At 39.3% G+C, this 25,619-nt stretch overlaps 2 protein-coding genes across 2 annotated transcripts; both read left to right on the forward strand.

Moving 5' to 3' along the window:
- The first annotated feature begins 430 nt into the window (after positions 1–430).
- LOC124290875 (solute carrier family 28 member 3-like) lies at positions 431–4,138 on the forward strand. The gene is made up of 4 exons (XM_046727721.1): positions 431–490; positions 1,896–2,305; positions 2,953–3,091; positions 3,905–4,138. Exons 1-4 carry the CDS (start codon positions 431–433, stop codon positions 4,136–4,138), a joined length of 843 nt encoding a protein of 280 aa, XP_046583677.1.
- Positions 4,139–9,311: 5,173 nt separating this feature from the next.
- On the forward strand, positions 9,312–18,994 carry LOC124290876 (sodium/nucleoside cotransporter 1-like). Its single transcript, XM_046727722.1, has 5 exons — positions 9,312–9,385; positions 10,598–10,766; positions 11,397–11,654; positions 12,076–12,256; positions 18,671–18,994. Exons 1-5 carry the CDS (start codon positions 9,312–9,314, stop codon positions 18,697–18,699), a joined length of 711 nt encoding a protein of 236 aa, XP_046583678.1. The 3' UTR covers positions 18,700–18,994.
- The last annotated feature ends 6,625 nt before the right edge of the window (positions 18,995–25,619 follow it).

Raw genomic sequence — 25,619 nt, forward strand, 5'->3', positions numbered from 1 at the left:
GGATGACAACATCTGTATTACACTGAGGAGCATTATTTCGGTGTAGATTCTAATTCCATTCTCAAGCTCCTCTTTGTTATGAAGAAGTTATTCATCCATACATCGTTTCCTCACCAAGCACTCCATCTTCTAAATACCTCTCAAAGGAGTTATACACCTATCTACTAGTGATGCTGAATAGTTATCAGCAACACAAACAATACATTTATCCATTCATGTGGAAAGAAACGGTAGTGAAATGATACGGTGATTTTTGTTCTGTGTTTGTTGTTTTCATAACACAAAGGCTTGTTCCAGTGAGTAGTCAACTAATATTAAACCATTGTGCCTCCATAGCTCGCTTGTGTCATACTGGTATATATAAAACGAAAGGGTGTTGTTAGTATCAATTAATATAGAGCAGAGAATCTCTCCTGTCTACAGCTGAAACATGGCGGGATGCCAGCTGGATGAAGTAATTGACCTCGTCAAAAGGGATGCTATTCCAAATGTAAGTTTAGGTTTCGTGAAGAAATATGCTCATATGATAATGATTGAAGTGCAATTGTTCCGAAGCAAAATTTGTATTTGCTGATGACATTGGTCACCACAAAGCTATAAACTGCTCTGTACATGTAGGGGTCTAGGACAATCGTCACCCGGACAATCGTCACCCGGACAATTGCCACCCGAACAATTGTCCGGGTGGCAGTTGTCCTGCTCCTACATGTAGCAACGTTCTCATGACTGTGGCTGTGGATTTCATTAACGTCGCCCACGGCATTATGCTAATATCGCCTTCAAGTAGCTGAAGGGGCGGTGGAGTAGCATAGTGGCTAACGCGTCATGCCGAAGACCTAGGTTCGATTCCCTACATGGGTACAATGTGTGAAACCATTTCTGGTGTCCGCTGCCGTGATATTGCTGGAATATTGGTAAATGCGGCGTTAAACATATGTAAACGGGCTAGCCCCACAGACGACAACGGCCAGACGTAGGGCAAAGTTCTTTATTTGATCCAGCCAAAGGTGAGTTAAACACCCGCAATCAATTCTGGAACATGTTATAGTACATGTATTTGTGTCCCAATCTCAGAATATAATATTTAAATACAACGTAATCTTTAAACATTACATAAACATTAAATAAATGCAACTAACTATTTAAGGAAACATTACAGCATTGCATCTTGCCTTGCATGAAAAGCATGAGCAGCAACTTACAGCCAATGAGAAGTTTCAAGGCTTCTTCATAAACTTTAGGCCAATCAGTACAGTTGGTATAAAATATGAACTGTGAAATATCCTTACATAGGTGGCAAGGCTCCAAATGAGTGGTACTGAGGGTCCCTACCTCATTATGAAATTAACAATATTTTAAAGCTTATAATTAAAAAACAAACACCAAAACAATCCAAAATGAAAACAATATTTTGCACTCTGTTACACATACTCACTCACTTCTGCAGCTCAAATACTGTTCCAAACTGCATGACTTACTGTTCACTGGGCTATATAATATGTTATGTTATAGTAACAACCACTGTTTTAACATTATGACACATGGTGTTTGTTAGTTATTTAACGCCGTACCTGACGGCACTCAGCTCTATTCTAGCTACGTGACGGCGGATTTTATATAATCGATTCCTGACCAAATACTCCTCGCACTTTGGATATTATGGCATGCATCAACCATGTCAGGGAATCTGACACCCGAACTCGTTTGTCGCCTTTTATGACAAGTATTGGTTGTTGAAGACCAATTCTAACTACACACTCAACGCAATTTGGTTGCATGTGTCAACCAAGTAAGCGAGCCTGACCACCTCCTCCGTTAGTCATCTCTACAAGCTGAAAACTAATTCTAACCCGGACCTTCAAGGCTGTATTAAACATTCCAATACTCTTTTTCAGGAGGCGTGGATTCCAGTACAGGATTGTCCAAAGGCAACATTTGATTGTGAAGAAGAAGAAGATGAAGCCAAGACCACGCTTGGCGAAGAACATGAAAATAACGAACATTATCTGCATTGCGGAGCAGTAGTTGCTGGGGCAAGGGCGACTGTCTGGGCGAAGATAGTTCGCAAAAAGAAGCTCATTTGCATCACAGGTTCACTGGTGCTCTTGGCAGCCTATGCCGTATATTTAGGATTCTGCATGAGGTTTTCTTTCGGAGATGAAGGATCTCTGCGACTGCTGCTTGGAACAGTCTTTTTGCTTTTTATCTATACGAAAATAAAGTTTGGAGCTCAGGCGCGAAATGCTCTCCTTCCAAAGATAAAGAGGATAAAAAATTTGGCATCGATAAGCAGAATAATACGATGGTTAAGTATTATATTTAATAAATGTTGTATGTTCTTAACACCACGTGTATTTAATCATAACCAGACATAAAAGGTCTTTTTTCCGAACAAATCAATTCGAAGAACTAGTTTAGAAAGAAATAATATGTTTTAAATTCCCTTGATGAATATTTGAATGTGAAATAAATCTGTCGCGATTTTAATCATTTGCGTTCTGCATGCATGACATGGTCTTTTTATACTCTCTTATTCAGTAATATATTTCTATTTTTAGTTGTCATATACGTTTCTGTATCTCAGTGAGCTAGCACTATTAAACCAGCTTAAGTCAGGGCTAGTACAAGCAGCCACACTCACGCATACACGTCGTCATATGAGCGAAATATTCCTAAGTGCGACGTTAAACCCCATCTCACCTCAAATATGTTTCTCCGAGTATAGCTGTTCTTGTATACTGGTATATGCTTTCTTGTTGAACCGTGGCACATTTTATCGGAGTTCGGACTTGGACAAATAACATTAATACTGTGTAAAGTCTATTTATGTCGTCATATCTTGGTATGACTGGAGTACTTATAACACCGGGCTATAATCCATTCCCTCACAAGTAGGAACTTTAGATGACCTGATGTTGATGTTGATGTTGATGTTGATGTTGATGTTGGCAGGTTCCTGTATGTAGCCCTGGTGGTGTTCATCGCCGTCTACTTGACAACCAGCAACCTCACCGCTGACAACTTCGTGTCCCTAGCTGGTCTCATATTCTTCATTCTATTAGGATATCTGATATCGGAACATCCAGCCAGGGTAATGGATCTCATTCAGAACCGTTGACTTTTCGAATCTATTAAAGTGACTTTTACCTCACGCCGGCAGTGTTTCAGCAATACCATGACGAGACAAGCGTACTTATATTGTCTAAAACCATCAAGGTAGTGTGGAATAACTTGTCACGTAAAATAAATAATTATTTGCATTTAAAACTACATATAGTTTGGACTAATAAGAACAGACGTTTCATCAATGGCATTAGTTACAAATCATTTGTAGACTAACAGCAACCAATATTAGGCCACCTTACGTGGGACCATGGGGATTTACGGTGCCTCTGGTACTTGCGTGGTACTCCAGGAGAATATATGCATATACGTATAAAAACTATCTACATACATGGATTTTTATTTAGCATATTTAGCATTACAATTAAGTTCTGATGAGTATACCCTGAATCAACTGGGTCTGCTCTTTGGGAATACATTGGAAATATTTGGCAGCAATGATGGAATAAGCAAGTAAGTAATAGGCTTTACGCCATACAACGGCATCATGCCCTTACACATTTAAGTCGTCAGGATGCAACTGTCATCCTCAGGTGTGGTATTGGACATTGTCATTGTCAACATTCATTTTTGCATAAAAAGGAAATGTTCTCCCATGAAGTAGTCCTTCGAATTTCTTTGCCATACTCAACTGATTGTCAGGCATCTATTGTTGGAATGTGTGGATTTTGCACCGATTCTTCACGGTCTTCATAGAATATCTGAACTTCCCAATATTGTACGTTGTTTATTCTCATCGACCACCCCCTAATTATCCAATCTTCATATATCATCATTTCAGGTGAATTGGCATTCAGTGTTCTGGGGAATCGGTACTCAGTTTTTGTTTGCCTTACTGATACTGAGAACCAATTTTGGCTATGAAATCTTCCGATGGCTTGGAGAGAGGATAGAAGAATCCCTGGAGCATACAGACAAAGGCTCGGAATTTGTTTTTGGAAAGAGTTACAGAGATCACATGTTTGCATTTAGGGTAGGCGTGGTGCTCCTTCTCTGTGGTAAAATGAACTATTAGAATTTACCAGGCGATATATACCCTTGGATAATATTTACACACCACTTTTGCTTTACTTCCTTTGATATAGTAATTTCTAAACATATGAACGAATTTCTGAATTACAGTCATATACAGCTTTGTGCCATAAATGAAGGCAAAAACGAGATGGCGGCGTGCTTGTCGCAATTTGACAACTCAATTTTAATTGCATTATTTCAAAGAAACTTGAATGTACCTACCTAATATTTTGTGATATACCCCTTAGACACAAGAACTTGACGTATCCTCTTTGGAATGATTAAATACGGGTTTCTTATGCATGCAAGCGGCAAAGACGTCCACTCCTCATTAATTGCTGCTGCAAGGTCCTCTTTTGAATGTATGCGATAGGTGCGACACTGCAATTCTCTCTTAAGCCTATGCCACACATTTTCAATTATGTTCAAGTCCGGACTCTGGGCTGGCCATGACATGCCTTTTAAATTATTTTCTGTCTTGTAAACTTGAACAGTTCTAGCCCGATGGACTGGGGCATTATCATCTTGAAATATGTATTGGTCATCAGGAAAATGACGAGCAATAACTGGCCAAATATTGTTATCTATAATTTCAACATATTTCTCAGCAGTTATGTTACCTTCTACAACGGCTACAGTTCCCACACCATGGTATGTAATGCAACCCCAAATCATCAAAGATAGGGTAGGGGTTTGGGGAACACCCAAACACTGGGGGGCCCACTTTTCTCCAAATGAATACTTTTTCCTTTCCATCAATGATCACTTTACACTCATCACTAAATATGACATGGTTCCAATATGTGTCCACAGATCGATGTAATTTTCCCCTGCACCATGCTAATCTATTTTTAATGTTCACTTTCCTAATTCTGATTTTCTTTCGAATTACACGTCTATGAAATCCTTCAGAATACAATTTTCTTTGAACAGTTCTGTATGACACATGCTTGTTGTTGTCCTCATTAAATCTGTTGGTAATATCCTTCAAAGATCGCCGACGAGAATTTTTTTTAAAATCCGAATTTTTTTGCGCGAGTCCCTCTGAGTCAAAAGTTTCTTCCTTCCCGTTCTTGGCTTGTTTTAAACGGAACCATGCGATTTATACCGATGTAAATGAAGTAATTCTGCAATATTTGCAGGTTTCTTCCCGTGCTCATACAATTTTACTATTGATTTTTTTACGCCAATGTCCAATTCTTTTCGTTTTGGAGGCATCTTGTTTACCGCCGTGAATGTAAACAAGCAGACGACATTCTAACCGGAAGTTACGGTCACGTGACGCGCACGTGATCCACTATCTAAAAATATACATCAATATCGGTAAAGGTAACACAGCGCGGTACAACAATGCGCCGAAATAACGAATCGTTTTCTTTAAACTGTCCGCGGTCATTTCTGCCTTCATTTATGGCACAAAGCTGTACTCAGAATGTTATCGATTATGTTATTACATGTCCGGCATTTTTGCTCTTTGTGCGAACACCCGGTGTCATCTCTAATATTTCAGTTATCCATTCATGACTTCCACTGCGGATTTGCCTTGCCCAATGTATTCTGTTCTGTCGAATGGTTAAGGCGTGCTAATGTTAATCTCTGTAAAATATGATATATTTGGGCGTTACACTTTCTCAGTAAATGTAGCTAATCACCATTGCGTATCTATCCTTATTCTCTCGCTTTGACCTTTTTGATATTTACAGTCTAACTATAATGTATTTTCGACTTAAATAGGTTTTTGTTTTTATTTGGCTACAGAGATCATAACTACATATAGTTACATAGACTCAAAGAGTCTTGTTTGTGTCCAGATCATGCCGTTAGTGATGATGCTTTGCTCCACTATAAACGTGCTATACTACTACGGGATTCTTCAAGCGTTTGTGGCCAATTTTGGTTGGTTCCTTACCTTCTGCCTTGGGACAAGTCCAGTGGAATCCGTCAACACAGCCCTTAACATAGTCTTTGGACCAGTAAGGACATTCAACATTCTTTACAAGTTTTCACATATCCTTTAAAAAAGAAATAAGCCTGGGATTTGGGATACTGGCCGAAATGTCACGTTGAAATCCTATCACGTTGATATTTTTCATGTCATCTGTACTTTCAAAGTTTAGACTCACTTAGAACACTCACGTTATGTTATGTATATAAACTACCGGACAAAGAAAGTTATCACCAACTTCACTTGACCCAAAAATAGAAACAAACACGTACGTGGGATTTGTGATAACCAGTTTACAAAACAGAAAATCGTTTTCCAATAATTTGACACAACATTCATCGTAATCCTTGTCTTGCATTTGCCGTAATTCATTAAGAAAGCGTCGAGGGATCAAAATTAAAAAATCAGAGTTCATTCCAAACGTGCATAAAGAGTCCCATAATGAGACATGAGTCAGGGGACACGTCATCAACAACGAGTGTGACCACCATACACGCCAACACACGTCTCCTCATTGACGTCGTCAGTCGGCGGATGACGTCAGCAGGAACCCTGTTCCATCAGTGGAAGAGCGTCTATTCAAGTTCCTGTCCGTTCGCTGGAGGTGGATCACACTGTCAAGTTGCGTTTTGGCGAATGTGTTCTGCTTGGGTTCAAACCTGTACTAGCGTTTGCTTTTTTATACAATTACATTAAAAGTGATAACTTTCTTTTGACCGGTAGTTTATATATGGTTACATCGAAGATTGATTTCTCCACTTACCCTCTGCAAACCCTATGTAGATGAATTGCACGAGGATCATGCATCAAATTGCTGAAAAGCATGTGCAAATGTCGTGCATGTGAACAGCTGCGTTTTGGTGTAAAGTTTTGTAAAAAGTCGCCTATTATCACTGATTTTCATGACAATAATCTTTCAACGTTACCAATTTGTTTTACAATACATCAGTTCATGTGTTAACAGTATCCTTGAACAGTATTGAATATCTGGCAAAATTTGGTCGAGAACAGTTGCCTGAAGTAAATGTCTATATTTACACTAGTGAGTCTAAACGTTTTAAACGAAGTATAGAATACCATGCTAAGAATATATATCTTTGGCTAAAACAAGACAAATTCCATGTTTATCTCCGTAAAATCAAATTTAAATTTCTCGCGCCCGGTAAACAAAAGTTAGCTTTCCGTTTTTCTGTGCTTTCCATCTCCCATCCGCATTGAATTTTCATTTCGAAATAGTAAGCTATTATTCTCAGGTTTCTCCTTTATCTCAATGTATGACCTGATGTCATGCTAAAAATTATTCTTTCTCTTGCACTCTCATTATCAGAACAGGTCAGTTTGATCTTTCTTCATCCTTGTTTATTTACAAAATGTTCTGGCAGCAAAGAAGCTTGTTCTATATCATACATTGATACGTAGACTAATACCAAATGATCTCAATTTTAAATCTTATAAAATAAGTTTGTGACAAACAATTTTCCAATTTCTTAAATTATTTTCCCCTCCCACTCGGCCTTACGGTAAAGATAAGAAAAATTAAACTACGAATGGCCTTTCTGTGATATAAACCATGCTTAAACTGTGTCTTTCCCAGGCAGAATCTCCTATTGCGATCAAACCATTCCTGCCGTTGTTGACTCCGTCTGAGCTGCATGCTGTGATGGCGGCAGGATTTGCGAGTATTGCAGGTTCTGTCTTCGGAATGCTTACATCCTTCGGGGTAGGTGGTTCATGCTTCGGCGTTCGTAGTTCATCCTTCTCGCAAGGTAGTTCATCCTTCTGGGCTGGTAGTTCATTCTTCTGGCTGTGTAGTTAATCATTAGGGCTTGGTAGTTCATCTGTATGGGTGTTAGTTCATCCTCCTTGGTACGTAGGCCATCCGTCTGGCTAGGTAGTTCGTCTTTCAGGGTTGGTAGCTCATACTTCAGGGTAGGTAGTTCAATATACTTCCATTTTTAGTTTATTTTCATGCAATACACCAATCATAATGATGTCGTCAAAGCAATTTCTTATCGTTATTCGTTAAACCACCGGAACAACCATAACTCTGTAACAGTAACATGTGAAAAACCGATGTCAGTAAGTGAGTGAGTGTGTTTTTGCGCCGCTTTTATCAATATTCTAGCAATATCACGTGGGGAACACCATAAATGAGCTTGACCCATGTGGGGAACCGAATCCAGGTCTTTGGCGTAGCGAGTGAACGCTTTAACCACAAGGCTACCCCACCGCCCCCGATGTCAGCAAAATTCCTTGTTGGCAGTTTGGTGAAATAACATCAATGGCGACCCGCATGTCTGAAACATTTTCCCCAGTTAACACTATTTTTAAAGATTCACTGTTGACTTCATTTCGTTATGAATATGTTGATGAAGAAGGCATATACAATGTGTGTGTATTGTACTTATTGTACCGTATCAGTAGCTACAAACCCCCTGCGGCTTACTTGTTTATTGTGTAAGGCTACGCGCCTATATATTGATGACACCGTGCAAGAAAAAACTGGATTAACAATTCACTTCCTCAGATCATATGCATCGATCTGCACAATTAGGAGACGATGGTATGCCACCGAGCAGGAACACCCGATCCCGTTAGACTTGTCTTCCCATATGCATAGGTTTTAAGTTTCAGTTTTGAATTATGGCATTTAGGAAAATTCGCAGTTGAAACCAAAGTGCATATATTGTGAATAATTACACCCAACCTTTCCCGTTGTCATTGAACATTGGCCCAAGGCATTTATAGTCGTCTAAGGAGACTCAAGGTGTTGTCAGGCTCGGTGTCTGGGCTGATCCCATGGGACCGATTGTTTACTCTGTTTTGCTGGAATTACTGAGACGTCCTTGACGAAGACTTAAAGTACGACTAACCACCGTTGTGTTGAAGTTAAGGAGACCACGCACATATTTCGAGGACTAAGGACCTAGCTTTTCCTTCGAGATAACGGTAGGATCGACACATGCTGAATGTTGTTCCCAGGCTCCAGCCAATCACCTACTGGCCGCTAGCGTTATGTCCGTTCCAGCTGCCCTAGTCATGTCCAAACTGATCGTAATATGATGACCAAATAGGATTGCCTAAATAAGGACTAAAGACCAAGCTTTTACTTCGAGACAATCGTAAGCTCGACAAAACGATGTTTGACTCATGTCTTAACATGTTGTTCCCAGGCTCCAGCCAATCACCTACTGGCCGCTAGCGTTATGTCGCCCCTGCTGCCCTGGCCATGTCCAAACTGATCGTCCCGGAAACACAGTGGACCAAGATTAAACCCAGAGACGCATACAACATCCCAGTCCCGTAACGTATCACATGAAACTCGTGTCTTGTCGTGTCTAGAATAGAGTGCCTTGTAATGTTGTTAAGGATACGGTGTCTTATGATTTAGAAATCCCCATCTCATCTGGATCATACCGGAAATAAATTGCCCCATTAGTCAGTTTTTCAATGGGATCAAAATTGTTGTGAGAAGAAATATTTGACTCCTTTCGAATTCCTTTTACGAATTGTACGTTTTAGAGAAGTGAAAATACCGTTCCTCCATCGAAATTCGTCAAGGTCTCCTAATGCACTCTTTGTTCCTTCCCGAGTGATAAATTAGATATTTGAAATCATCATCTTTGAAAGATCTTTTCCCAAAAGTCAGCAATCATAAAATTTATGTTGTTGTTTTTAAGAAATAGAACCTTATCTTACGTTTTAATGACTGTAATTTGTATAAGATATGTTACTATATGTTAAAATTAGGCTGAACACTTAATGAGGGTTGAAGCAGTGTAAAATAATTGTCCTCCGGTGAGGGTACGTAAGACTATATCATTCAAGTAATGTTATTATTTCCCGGGTTTTAATCGTAGAAATTTTGATATTTTAATTTGGGCAACATTTGCTGATGATCGCCAGAAGATCGATGGATAAGTAAAATCTTGCTGGCGTCTGTCTCCATGGTCCTCATGGTGGTCTACCTTTAATTGCTGGATCTCTGTTGTCGGTCTTTATAAAGTATTGTCAGGTATGGGTATATACTTTTATGGTTACATACAAGTCTGTGAAGCTTTTCACAGACCTTGGATGGCAGGAGTTTATACCACGAACATGTAATTACATATTCATGGAAACGAATAAGGGAACAAGTACAAGTGTTCCTTTATCTATTTCCAGATTTTCACCCACAGTGCAATATAAGCATGACAAGAAACCTAGAAAAAGAGTACAGGAACACTTGCTCTTTCGTGTGTTCCTTTATTCGTTTCCATGCGTATATATACCTCAATAGTCTCGATATGGCTGAAATGCTGCCTATGTGCCTTTTACTTAACTCATTCACTTATAATCCATTTATGTCACTTCTTAATATAAAACGGAAAACCAAAGTAATTCGAATAAATGCACCCACAGCTGGATCCTTCTTGTTTTATCCTTCTTGGTAGGCGGGGAGTAAGTGCCCAAGCATTAAAGTGGGTTGCGTCATTGTAATAATACAATCAAATCAATTACCACAATGGTTTGCAGAAAATTCAACAATATTTTGGAAGCTGTATCGGATGGTGCCAGAGAGTCTCTACCGATTGTGGCAAGTGTGATCGCTAACCAGATCATCTACATCGCTATCGTTGAGTTTGTGGATTCGACACTCATTTGGTTCGGCAACAGAGTTGGAGTGTCAGGAGTGTCGTTTGCGGTAAATTCAACATTTACTGTTAAATTCATTCGGTTCAACAATAATGTTATGTGAAAGGAATAATCGAATATTGAAACAATGAATTGGCTGAACCAATACCGATGCTACGTGTAATGTTAACCCTCTCACCTGATTATATTGAAGCCTCGTTTATCTGGGAGTGAGTGAATATGATTTTACGCCCCTCTTTGGCAATATTCCAGGCTTTATAGCCTATGGAGTCCCTTTCGTCGAGTAATAAGAGTGACTGAGTGAGAATATTTCAGGTTTATGGCGGCAGTCTGTAAATAATCGAGTCTGGACCAGACAATCCAGTGATAGACAGTATGAGCATCGATCTACGCAATTGGGATATGATGACATGTGTCAACCAAGTCAGCGAACCTGACCACCCGATCCTGTTAGTCGCCTCTTGCGACAAGCATGGGTTGCTGAAGATCAATGCTAACCCGGGTCCTCATGGGCCGCATAATAAGACATGGGTATTCTGTGCTGTGTCGTTTTATGCTGTGAACTAACATCAACAAATCTCCAACTTTTCGATCAAAATTGAAGATAAGGACCAACCGGAAGAAATGGAAGGCATATTCGAGGTGAATACTGACGCAATGTTTTTAACGTATCTTTCAGTTCCTGTGCTCATACGGTTTTTACCCTCTTGTATACCTCATGGGCTTTTCGAGTTCAGACTTCCTGAAGATTGGTGAGCTGTTAGGAGTTAAGACATTTGCGAATTCCTACTATGGCTACCATCTGTTCGGGAAACTCATCAAGAATCGCGTGGTGCTTGAACACTACGTGACGACCACCAACGGAACGTGGCACTGGGACGGAAGTGACGTCATACTGGACTGGACCAATAAGACACTTCCTGGTGGGATACTGACGGTATGTGATGGAGTGGATGAAAGTTTATCCTTAGCGCATCTTTCGTTTGTTTGTTGTTTAACACCGCAGATTACAGCGGTGGTTTGTAAATACTCGAGTCAGGATCAACCAATTCAGTGATCCACAGCATGAGCATCGATCTAATCAATGGAAACAATAACATGCAACTACCATATCAGCGAGCCTGACCACCCGACCCCGTTAGTCGCTTCTTATGACAAGCATGGGTTGCTGAAGTCCAATTCGAACCCGGATCTTCACGGGTGCAAGCGAATTGTCAGTACGACGACTTACCGTTTATATTAATCAGAAGGGTTTATTTTTTAAGAGTATGATTCACAAACTGTATGATTCACAAACTGTATGATAGAAACGGCGTGGTGTCTTTGAATACAAACATCACTTTTTTTCTAATTCTCAGAAACGATCGGAGGTGATAGGAACATACGCGTTCTGTGGACAGAACCACCTCGCAGCTCTCGGAGTCGCCATTGGTGTCTTCAGTACTCTGATTCCAGAGAGAAAACACACCATTACCAAGTACATCATCCGTGCTAACATTACAGGGCAGTTAGCATGCTACATGACCGCTTGTATTGCAGGTAAGTTGCAGAAAATCATCAAGCTTCGTGTTAATTATTTCTGGGGCTTGTGGTTAGCGTGGAGGCCGCCATTACAGCTCATTGAGATACTGTTATCCTGCAACTATGTACATACAGTCACGAACACAAACTGTAACCTGATGACAACTTATCATTGTAGAATATACCAACTTGCATGCAGACTGTCGTAGATATTCCAAAGTCCGTTTCTAGAATATGGAGAATATTGATAACAACAGATTATATGATATGAAATAACATAACTCTCGGGTGTACACATTTCGTTGCATTCCATCCAACTGTATCATCTACGGATAGGTGTATCGGCAAAATGAAACCAACTGTAAGTATATAAGGTTGAGTCAAGTACGAATATATATGCAAATGTCAGGTAGGTCCGAACTATTCATCTGGGACCATCGTTTTTCATTCATTTTCAATCATATATAAATTACTGAAATAATTAACGCACTGGGGTGATCAATTTTCTTGTTGGTGAATTGTAGAAGTGTGTTTTAGTCTTTAAAATATGGGCGGTGGGGTAGCCTAGTGGTTAAAGCGTTCACACGTGACGCCAAAGGCCCGGGTTCGATTTTCCACATGGGTACAATGTGTGAATCCCATTTCTTGTGTCCCCCGCCGTGATATTGCTGGAATATTGCTAAAAGCGGCGTAAAACCCAACTCACTCACTGAATTTGAAATAGTCTTATATCTACCTAAATACCATTTTCCCTCTCAAGATAGACTCAAAAGTGTTCAGCCCGACTTGGCCCGAACTGCCAAAAGCAATCTATATATACGTTTCATGAAATGTATGTACATTTATAGATTAGTATTATATCTACCAAGATGTGATATGGCATGACATTTGAGAGGTTTATGCAGCTATTGACGTTAAGTCACTGTGAACCGTCGGGGCCAAGCCGGACTGAACACTTCCGAAAAGAACTATGATGACAGTATAGAAAAATCATTCTTCACTTTGGAAAACGTGTTTGTTTTAATCACTATGAGCTTTGAGACAATAAATAAATAAATGTAGATGTAAGGATGTCTAACGATGAGCAAATGCATTAACAGAGAAGTTCGTACAAAACACCATGCACGTCCCCATGACAGCTCGGGGCATGTCGACCTGAACAACACAGGCTAAACATATATGAGAATACGGGATAATGGATCCTTTCTTACCAAAGTGTTTGTTATATACGATGAACTTTGATATTTCCCAAACAAATATCACGTCAGAAAAAAAGTCTGTATTTCTTTTGTAAGATATTAAGAATTTAGTACCGGATTATTTGTCGTCCTGTAAAAAGTGTGCAACGCAGGCAAATAAACCTTAAGAAACAGGCCTAATGTACAAAGTATATAATGTAAAATGACTGGTTACTCACACTATTGTCCCGCATACAGTAAATATTCGGAATTCCCTTCCTGTAGATTCTTCCAGTGTTAGTTCACTCGCCGAAGTCAAAACACCATTAAAGGAACATAGTGTGTATAGTACATATACATGTATAGTATGACCCGAAATTATTGAGAATTTTAGGAATATGTTTAATTGGATTTCTAGTATACACAACCTTGACCAGCTATCAAGTGTTTGGTTTCATTCAAGAGAGACAACTCCGTTAATCCTTTTTCATTAGTTTGTGAAGAGTTATCCCCCCTATGTTTACTTGCTAGAAGACGACATTTTCAGTGATCCTCAGTATGGATGATTTAGAGAAGAGGAAGTTGATTTTAGAGTATTATAACAAGGACATCAGATCAGCTAAAAATGATTTCAAGTAGAACAGGCATCCCTTTGTCCACTGTTTATCGTGTTTTGAAAAATATTGCAAATGGATATGGCATTGAGCCTGATTGAGCACCAGGGAGGCGCAGGTGCAGGCCCAGAAAATGGACAGTCGGTGACAGGAGGCGGCTTGGTATTCTTGTTTCTAAAAACAAACGAAGGAGTTTAGAAACCTTAAGGCTGGATATGATTGATAGATGAACTCTGTCTGTCTGTAAAGAGACAATTAGAACTGAACTTCATGCAATGGGTTGGCACAGAAAAGTCGAGGAATTCCATCATCGATCATGAAACCTGAACAAAAGGAGCGAAGGTTGAACTGGTGCTTACAGCATAGAAATTTTAACTGGGACAATGTGATTTTCCCAGATGAAAGTTCTGTGTGGCTGTTTCCTAATACACTGAAATTCTGAACCAAACAAACCGAAAACCTTTGTATCAGCGCCCAAAGTACAGTCCGACATTTAACGTGTGGGGTGGCATATCTGTGTTAGGGGAACGCCCCTCTGTGTATTTGAAGGGGATACAGTGAGCGGTACACAGATATTCTTGAGGGACATTTATTTCCATCTGCTAACGTGTTCTATGGAAAAAAATATATTTTCCGGCAGGACAACAGCCCAAAACATCGTTCAAAGCATTCACAGGCCTAGTTTTGGACCCAAAATAGGACATTATTAGATTGGCCAAGCTATTGCCCTGACCTAAATCCAATAGAAAATGTTTGGGGACTTATGAAGGAAAGTGTCAATAAGAAAAATCTGACAAATATTGTTGAAATGAAAAAAGGGGTGGTCCGATATTGGGACAGCATGGACCACGACTTTCTAACTTCTTTGATCAGTAGTATGCCCCGCCGCATTGAAGCCTGCATTGCTGCCCATGGTGACCTGACAAAATACTAACTGTTCACCTGTCTCTGAATCTGGAGTTATGTTCTGCTAATATTCACATTTAATACGTGAGTAATGAGTGTAAAAAATATAAAAAATTACAATCTTTAAATTCTCAATAATTTCTGGTTGTACTGTATATTGATTTGAACTACGGATAGAAATTCTGCCAAATTAGACATATTCGATTCCGGCTTGGGTCCAGTATTCCCAATGCAGGCAAATGTGCCAAATTTACCGACAGTCCTCAGTCAGTTCTATATGTAATTGCGGTTATTATAATGAAGACGCACTTCGTTTTCTTTTATCTGCCTCATGGCGGTGGGGTACCCTAGTGCTTAAGGAGTTCGCCCTTCACGCCGAAGACCCGGTTCGATTCCCAACATAGGCACAATGTGTGAAGCCCATTCCTGGTGTCCCCCGCCGTGATATTGATGGAATATTAGTAAAAGCGGAGTAAAACCATACTCACTCACTCATTTTATCATAGATAAAGAATGTACTTTTAGGTTTAAGTATACGACATGTTTTCTATTCTCCATGGCCCCTCAGCTTCGACAGAAAACGTAAATCTTGAAATTATGAAATCCGTACACAGTATCATAGTTTCATATCGCGGATTCTCAAACGTTGGATAAACACATCTTCAGAACATCAAAAAATATGTCCCTTGCTATAGGACAATTGTTTGTATAATATCAATTCAGTTATTAATTAATACCATCAACTTCAGCTTGTAAAATTGTTGATTAAAGTGCTTTGTCACCATTCATGTGAACGTCACATTGCATGTTAAAGGAGGGAGGGGCACTGAAATACATGTCGTTTCACTGATTGGTGATTTTGGCATGAAGGTTCACTGATCGTTCACAGATCGTTATATCTATAAGTCACAGTCACTATGGCTGTTCCATTGTCTCCATCTGTGCTGCACCCGTGAGGATCAGGGTTAGAATTGGTCTTCAGTAACCCATGCCTGTCGTAAGCTCCGACTAACGGGATCGGGTGGTCAGGCTCGCTGATCAGTTTGACACATATCATCGTATCCCAATGGCGTTGATCAATGTTCATTAGGGCTGGGACGGGTAGGAAAAAATGGAATCGAGTACCCGCATGTACTTACCCGAATCGGAATCGAGTACCCGGAAATGTAAAGAATACAGCGCTTCTGTCAACTTTCTGAAGATTCAATCACGAGTTGACAGAGATTATTATAGAAAACTCGAAAGGATGGCAATAAGACATTAAAACAGATCTTAGGCTATTTAATTTACGTCTGTTAAACCAATATGAAGAGTAACACCATACCTTACATTCATCGTTAAAACACAGACCATTTCGTACTCTCTGTTACTGTAACTTTCACTACTCACTGCGCAGATAAATTACAGTCGTTATTAATATTCTGCATTAATCGGACAATACCAATGATGTAAATGTGTGTTACGTCAATTATGAAACAGAGTTCTCTCCCTCTCCGCTACTCGATTCCAAGAAATAGGACTCGATTCCGGCTGTACCCGACCCGGATTCGAGTACCCGAGTACTCGTCCCATCCCTAATGTTCATGCTGTTGATCATTGGATTGTCCGGTCCAGACTCGATAATTTACAGACCTTCGACATATACCTGGATATTGCTGAATGCGGCGTAAGACAATAACCAATCAACCGGCCGACCAACAACTCTGTCTGTGTGGGCTTCCATGTCTTCACTATCAGCAATTTGTGCTCTTGTCACCGCCACTTTGGTCACTACCTGGCACTATCAGTGCTCATTACCAGGACTTGTTGCGCCTGGATTAACAGATGGCTTCTATTTCTCCATTGCCATTACCGGTCAGAGACATTTACCTACTGTTAATGTATTAATTCAGTTCAACATCGTGCAGCTTTTTAGCCGTCGGAAGCAAAACTCCAAATTTAGCAGATTGTGGCGAAATGGGCTGAGTTTCTCAGTACACTAAACAAAAAATTGAGATTCTCCATTTTGGGCGTAAACTTCATTTACTTGAACTCAGTAGAATACCATTGTTTGTAGATGGTCGCGACATTGGAGGAGATCTTGGTATTTGAAGCTCATGAATTATTGGATAGTTTTCATTTACCTATGAATGAACTGTTTAGCATTTCACATGAGGAGTTGTTGCTAAAGAACATCTTCAGGCGTTAGACTGTTTTGATTGCTTTTCTAGGCTTTGGAATGCTAAAGGGCAAGGAGAATGGAAATACATTACGTACTTATCGTCTCTTTAAAGATTTATTACAGATTGAACATTATATTGAAATAATTCTTCCAAGATCACTTTGTAGTATCTTGAATAAATTCCGTTGTGGCATTTTGCCCTTAGAGGTATAACTAGGTAGATATTCTCGTCCGAAGTCTGTAGTAGCAAAGCTGTTGAGGACGAATTACATTTTCTGATTAACTGTGATTATTATTCAGATCTTAGATATAATCTTTGCAAAGAAATAACCAGGGGAAATAGCCACCTGTAGGAATAGTTGAATCTATTTCAGTCATAATGTCAGCATCAACTCATTAACATGTTTGCTATTTATATATTTTATGCTTTTTAGTGTAAGAACGTGTGTGTATGCGTGTGCGTGGGTTGGTGTTTGTGTATATGTCCGGGCTTGAGTGTGTGTATGTACGAGTGTGATGTTATTACCAATGTTTTTATACAACTGTGGTATTATCTGTGTCTCATAGGCCATATGGCCGGATGCTGCTTTTAAATTCCTGTTTAATGTAACGTCTCTTCTAATGAATTGCAGCATGTGACACAATAAACTATACTTCTACTTCTTCCTGCTGACTTCCCCTGTTGTGTGCCCTTCCTCCTTTATCATCCTATCACTGTTGTTATTTGCCATGTACTTATGCTTATATACACATGCTCCCTGGTTTCAATTCACCCGATGGAGGAGCAGAAATACTCTTATGCATGTTCCTCATGTTAGAGACTTTGACATTCATCAATTTTCACTTGTAGTACTTCTGACATATGTTGTATTTGGGATTGCACTTTCTTAGTAAAGTACAGATTCTAGTACTTTTGTTGTTGTTTTTTTGTTTTTATTTTTTTGTTTTTGTTGTTTGTTTTTTGTTGTTGTTTGTTTGTTTTATTTGTTTGTTTTTAATCATTTGAATACTTCAAAAGTCCATTCAGAGACTTGAATGTTATGACGTTATTGAATAAACATTTGGTTTCAGAGTTTGGGAAAGTTATGCATTTATTAACGCTGGAGGTGTATCTGACCAGATCTGCACGTTTGAGTTTATTATTCTGCAATCCACTTTTAGCATTATACGCAGGCCCGGCCCGGTCCTTTGCATGGGTTTTGGACAGTCCCAACTGATACCCTTCTTGTGTGAGTAAGTGAGTGAGTATGGTCTTACACCGCTATTAACAATATTCCAGCAATATCACGGCGGGGTCACCAGAAATGGGTTTCACACATTGTACCCTTGGGGAATCGAACCCGGGTCTTTCAGCGAGACAAACGAACACTTTTACTTCTAGGCGACTTCACCAGAGGCATCACCAAAGACCTGTTTGATATTGATCCTTGTCCATTTCGAAATATACCGATAGTTCTACAACTCCCATTGTAATATTTTCCTTGAGATAATAATAGAGGCCGATGCGGGAGATATCTATCGATTACCAATGCACTTTAACACATGTTCATTTAACTCGTCCCTATTGTCACAGGTATGCTGTATGACGAGACTCTAACCTAACAACGGGGGTGGATTTAAGGCCAGCTTTAGAAGCAGGTTCCAAGCAAGGTTCCAAGCATCAACTCGCAGTCTCGTTATTGTCAGCCGAAGAAAGAAACTGATTGTTATCAAATACGTTACCAATTTACAGTGGATCTAAATGATAAAGAACTGAGATAATAAATAGTTGTGTTCCTTGGATTAAACTCCTTTGCATACGCGCCTAGAGAAGCTGTTGATATGTTGATGGGGCGTGTTCTGTTTGTTAACATTTATTTATTAAACGTAATTTACGTTTATAGACTAGTATTATATCTGTCTGATGATACCGTTTATAATGTCACATTACATGACAACATTATAAAGATTGGTGGTGCGTTATAACGAAATGACCCTTTTCCTCTATGAAACCCTTTTCCTCTCCATTCCCAGGATTGCATCTAATTAAACGTTTAAACATGGTTTAAACACTACGACTTGAGACACTGTAAAGTTGTATTTAGATATGAAATTGTTTGTGGGTATGTACATATGCTATGATACGTTTGTGTCGGTTATGTGGCTGTTGACAGGTGAGATACAAAAACATTTTGTTCCTATATGTAGGATTAAACTCCTTAACACATTCGCTTCTTTGAGCGGTTGATCTCTGGATGTTGATTACATATCTACACCGCAATGTGAATGCAATAAAGCAACTGAAAATGGTTTACATTATAGAGATTTAAACAAGAAGACAAAGTCATCAATATCCCCCGCAACGGCAAAATACTCTTTATGAATATGTCTACTAGTTATGATTGTGTCAAATGTTTTGGAGTGTATACAGCAAAATGGAAGGAGAGTATTGAAAGGTTTTTAAGATCTGCTCCAGCAAGGATCACTACCACCGAATTCAGTTGAAGCCTAACGTGTTGCCATGGAAATGCAACAAGATAACATCCTAGGTCATGTTTCCATGGAAACCACAAAACTAAAATTCATATCTGGGTAAAAAAAAAAAAAAAGGCACATCTAGGGATCATACTTGATATGTGTACCAAGTTTGATGAAGCTAGCATGTTTAGTTTAGGAGATCTGCTCTGGACAAGATGACATCCCCATAGCCACAGCATAAGTCATGTTTCCATGGAGACAGCAAAAAACAATATTCATATCTGGGTCTAACCCCCAAAAGGCACATCTAGGGATCATGCTTGATATGTGTACCAAGTTTGATGAAGCTAGCATGTATAGTTAGGAAGATCGGCTCCAGACAAGATGACATCCTCATAGCCACAGCCTAAGTCATGTTTCCATGGAAACAGCAAAAAATATAATTCATATCTGGGTCTTACCCCCAAAAGGCACATCTAGAGATCATGCTTGACATATGTAGCAAGTTTGATTAAGCTAGCATGTATAGTTTAGGAGATCTGCTCCGGACAAGATGACATCCTCATAGTCACAGCCTAAGTCGTGTTTCAATGGAAACCGCAAAAAATAGAACTCGCATCTGGTTGACATATGTACCAAGTTTGGTTAAGCTATCACGAATAGTTTAGGAGATATGCTTCGGACAAAGTGTGACGGACGCACGGACGGACGGAACTCGTGTCTATATCCCCCGCAACTTCGTTGTTGCGGCGGATAATTACACCTGATTATGTGGATGACTGATGTGAAGTGTAAACAGTCTGGGTATTGATTGCTGAACAAGCATTGCAAATATAACAATTCCTGATGTGTAATAGCTACAATATACTTATTTCAAGTCGCAAACGCATTCGTGGCGTGCATCTGACACTTGAAAGAATGTGCCAGGAAGATGTAAAAACCAAAACGAGTTCTTCAGTAAAATTATAAACATCCTCTGGTGAAAATTATGATATTCTGCGACTGAAATTACATATTCCATCTCGCCGTCAAAAATAGAATCTAAATCCGAAACGAAATCATTCGACAAATTGCTATTAGAAACAGCTTTCATTGGAATAGGCATACAGTTATACAAGTAATGCAGTGTTTCTTATAAACTAGTGGGCAAAAGAAAGTGAACACAGCTTATTAACGATCGATAAAATCAAAGCTAAACATACAATGTGTTTAAGTTATAGTACATTTGAAAAAGCCAGCATTTGGGACAAAGCACCCACAGTGTCTATGGTAAACTCCTCACAGAGAAAGAGCACGTGTCATGTAATGGACAGATGGGTAGGAATAGCAAAGTGCACAGACACAACAAGAGTCAATCATGGAATGTCTCCGTCATATCAAGTCTCTGGTCACGCATACACATCCTTAGTAACGAGTGTGACCACCTCTAGCAGCAATACACATCCAGACTCACTGTCTCGTCGATGTCGTCAGCCGCCGAATGACGTCATTCGGAATCCTATTCTACTCGTTCCTGAGAGCGTCTTCAAGTTCTAGTCGGTTTGCTAGGGGCCGTGGCCGTCTTCTTACCTGGCCGTTTCGGCCTAAAAGGATTTTACTAACTTGGACAACTTTGCCAAAAATTCAAAATAGAAAGTGTTCATTTTCTTTTGCCCATGAGTTTATGTTCATAATGTGAGCATAGTTTTTTTATAGTCATTATTATCAGAACGTTTATATGTGAGAGATGTTTTAATTCCTTTATATTTCATGATTCATATTTTCAATATTTTAATAAATTTGTGCGCGCCATAAAATTGCCAAGTATGCAAAATTCAATAGAAAACTTTGACAATATAATAATAATAAGAAGAAGTTTATTGTATTGTAGGCGTTCTGCCCATATACAGAGTACTAAAAATGTACAGTCACTCCCACAGTCAGATGCTGTATGACATCAGTTTGGATTATACAATATGTTTAAAGCGTCATTTCTTAAGTTTGTTGTAGGTTTTAAAATGAAACAAGATAATGCAATTTCTGGTGGTTTACCTAAGTACTTTCTGGGTATATACAGAATTCTCATGTTATTAAGGATATGTAAAGTGGGTATATACAGAATTCTCATGTTATTAAGGATATGTAAAGTGGGTATATACAGAATTTTCATGTTATTAAGGATATGTAAAGTGGGTATATACAGAATTTTCATGTTATTAAGGATATGTAAAGTGGGTATATACAGAATTCTCATGTTATTAAGGATATGTAAAGTGGGTATATACAGAATTCTCATGTTATTAAGGATATGTAAAGTTGGTATATACTGAATTCTCATGTTATTAAGGATATTATGCAAAGGCAAAGTGGATTTCATTCTCTACACCTCGTTTACATAACACACAAATCCTTTTATTTTTATCAGTCCCTATTTTTCTACGTTCCTGACAAACCCAATCTCAACCAAACAACTAAGTCACGTAACCTACCAGAGGTAAGTATGAAAAGGTATTTTTCGGGTTCAAGAAGACCTTTAAACTATCTGTAAGATTCATACAGTGTACTTTCGTTTAAATACGAATGCCAATTTTGAAAAAAAAAATTATGGATCGTTCCCTGAATTCATATTTAAATATACGAACATTACCAACTGTCTGGAACAACTATTCGGTGCCATAGCCGTATGAGTGAGTGAGTGAGTTAAAATTTAAAGTCACATCGGCAATATTTCAGCCATATCGTGACTAAAACTAGTTCTAAATTTACAATACATACAGATAATATATAAAACCCTGTCAACGAAGGACAGTAAAACCACTAGAGTATCACAAAATGAGTTAAAATTAGCTAGCATATAACCTTAAAAGTAGACAAATATTTTCGGACAATACAATGTAAAAATGGGCCAGTAATCGCCAACAACTGAAGGTAGATCACCATACTAGGGACCATGGGGACTTCCATAGCCATATGAGAAGTGAGGTTTCGAATGTGTGAAGCCCATGTTACCTTACCTATAGTGTCTAAGTCTAGGAGCATATCGTAGGCTATTTTCGGTAGACGATGTTCATACATGTCTAGAATTGTTAACCAGAATTTAAGGCATCAAATTTGTGAAGCTATATGTAGTGGATATCTACCATTTCACCATATACCATAGAATTCGGCGTAGGCCCGACCCTAAGATATTTTTTACATGCCAAAAGGTGTTATTTTTCTAAATAAATCGGACATTTTTTCAAAAACCCAGAGTCAAATGATTATTTTACATGAAATTTACAAAGGCTTCAGTGATAACCGTTTTTGAATTAATTCATATGAAGTAATAAACAGTTCCATCGGAAACCATCGGAAACCAACCTGGGATTCGGGTAGTTTGTCAATAATGTATTGATTGACTAAAACGGCAAAATTTCCGTGAATATTCTGCAATTCTGCTGTGAGTCTCTGCAAACCTTTCCTCGATAACGTAGCTGCAGACTTTTCGGGTAGTGAGGGTGGCTGACGAACGATGCATGTCACCGTATCCCAGTTGCGTAGATTGATGCTCATGATGTCAGTCACTAAACTGGTCCACTCCCAATTATTTACAGTCCGACGGCATATATCTGGTGGATACTCGGAAAACAAGCAATACAATCAAACATGTTGTGATGACAACGTGACCGTTTCAAACTATCATACGAATGGGTGTCGTAAATAGTGATGTTCGTTAGGCTGTACTGAGGTAATCTAGGGCAAAGTGACTATACCAGTACACGATGTACAATTCAGCAATTATTACCGTGTCGTCAAATGCATCCGATTCCATTTGTATTACATTATTTTGTGATTTTTAACCCATCGACCACATTCACGCAGACAACGTTTTGTTGGTCATGTTCAAATGCCTCGCAATCAATAGTTAAACTGTCATTTATTTGACTGTAAAACAAGTCCTACAATAATATGTCTTTACACAATGGAGTTTAAGTTGTAGCTGACGCAGCGCGAACACTGCTTTCGTGATACAATGGGTCTCTACAATGTGTTTAACGAGTGACCGAACTGCCATTTGTAACAATAGTTTCCACCGAGTACACGTTAATTGTTGTCCTTGAAAGTCATTATCTGATGTCATCTTCATCGACTGATCTCCTAATGGTAGGACAGGAACTGTTTACCCTCCTTGCAAATGCCGTACTGCTTTCGTGATACAATGGGTCTCTACAATGTGTTTAACGAGTGACCGAGCTGCCATTTGTAACAATAGTTTCCACCGAGTACACGTTAATTGTTGTCCTTGAAAGTCATTATCTGATGTCATCTTCATCGACTGATCTCCTAATGGTAGGACAGGAACTGTTTACCCTCCTTGCAAATGCCGTACTGCTTTCGTGATACAATGGGTCTCTACAATGTGTTTAACGAGTGACCGAGCTGCCATTTGTAACAATAGTTTCCACCGAGTACACGTTAATTGTTGTCCTTGAAAGTCATTATCTGATGTCATCTTCATCGACTGATCTCCTAATGGTAGGACAGGAACTGTTTACCCTCCTCGCAAATGCCGTACTGCTTTCGTGATATAATGGGTCTCTACCATGTGTTTAACGAGTGACCGAGCTGCCATTTGTAACAATAACTGCTTTCGTGATATAATGGGTCTCTACAATGTGTTTAACGAGTGACCGAGCTGCCATTTGTAACAATAGTTTCCACCGAGTACACGTTAATTGTTGTCCTTGAAAGTCATTATCTGATGTCATCTTCATCGACTGATCTCCTAATGGTAGGACAGGAACTGTTTACCCTCCTCGCAAATGCCGTACTGCTTTCGTGATATAATGGGTCTCTACCATGTGTTTAACGAGTGACCGAGCTGCCATTTGTAACAATAGTTTCCACCGAATACACGTTAATTGTTGAACTCGAAAGTCATTATCTTATCTTAATAGACTAATCCCTAATGGTAGGACAGGAACTGTTTACCCTCCTCGCAAATGCCTGATTTTCAGTAAACCTTTCACATAACTGATATTTTGTTGACGTTTTGTATACACAACACATAAACTATGCCTTTTATTCTGATAAAGCAATATTCGACCAAGCAATTTGCAAATGTTCAGAGAAGTTTCTCTGTACAATGAAAGTCAATATGATGGCTGTTTCTTGTGACGGGCTGGTCATTGTTCACATTTTGTTTGAAGTGACACTAAGCAGAGGAAATTGGCGGTAACACATACAACAGTTTATGATACCCAAACCAAAGTCTATCCGAAGCTACTTCGTTGAATAATTACATATATTGACTATTCAATATTGTGTCGGTGACCTGGAAATTTGTATGGAAACGTGTTTTTTTAGTTCCAGCTGTGAATTCAATATGTTGTTGATCCCAAATATCTGGACACAATGTGGTGAACTTCGTGGCGTACGTCTTAAGCAGAATCTGATATTTACTGGGCACATTTCTTTCTTTCAATAGCATCACAGATCGCTCGCCATCATGCCTCCCTCCGTAGAAGTACTTGGTGGTCTTGTGGACGTATCAAAGAGTGAGTGAGTTTAGTTTTACGCCGCATTCAGCAATATTCCAGCTATATGGCGACGGTCTGTAATTAATCGTGTCTGTATCAGACAATCTCGAAATCAACAGCATGAGCATCGATCTACGCAATTGGGGTACGATGACATGTGTCAACCAAATCAGCGAGCCTGACCACCCGATCCCGTTAGTCGCCTCTTCCGACAAGCATGGGTTTCTGAAGATCAATGCTAACCCGGATCTTCACGGGTTAGGTATCAATTAACCATTTTCACAATAGCAGACTCTCCATAAACGTAGTGGATCGTGAAATATACATATAATAGCAGGCTGTCAGATCACCATTTATACAAGACTACCAGAGTCAGAACGGCTCCTGAAACAAAACTGAACGGCTTAACGCTCCCGGAACATTATACAAGAACTATGCATTTCAACCCACTCGCCCGTTCTTGGGGAGAGAGCATGATGGCTCAGTCGCTGTAGGCGCCGCAGTTCTCCCTTCAGTGTTGTATCTCTTGGCACGCCAGAACCAAATCTTCGTGGGTTCAAATCTATT

Source organism: Haliotis rubra, unplaced genomic scaffold (genome assembly GCF_003918875.1).
Source record: "Haliotis rubra isolate DU_JTF1 unplaced genomic scaffold, ASM391887v1 Scf477, whole genome shotgun sequence".
Classification (NCBI taxonomy): Eukaryota; Metazoa; Mollusca; class Gastropoda; order Lepetellida; family Haliotidae; genus Haliotis; species Haliotis rubra.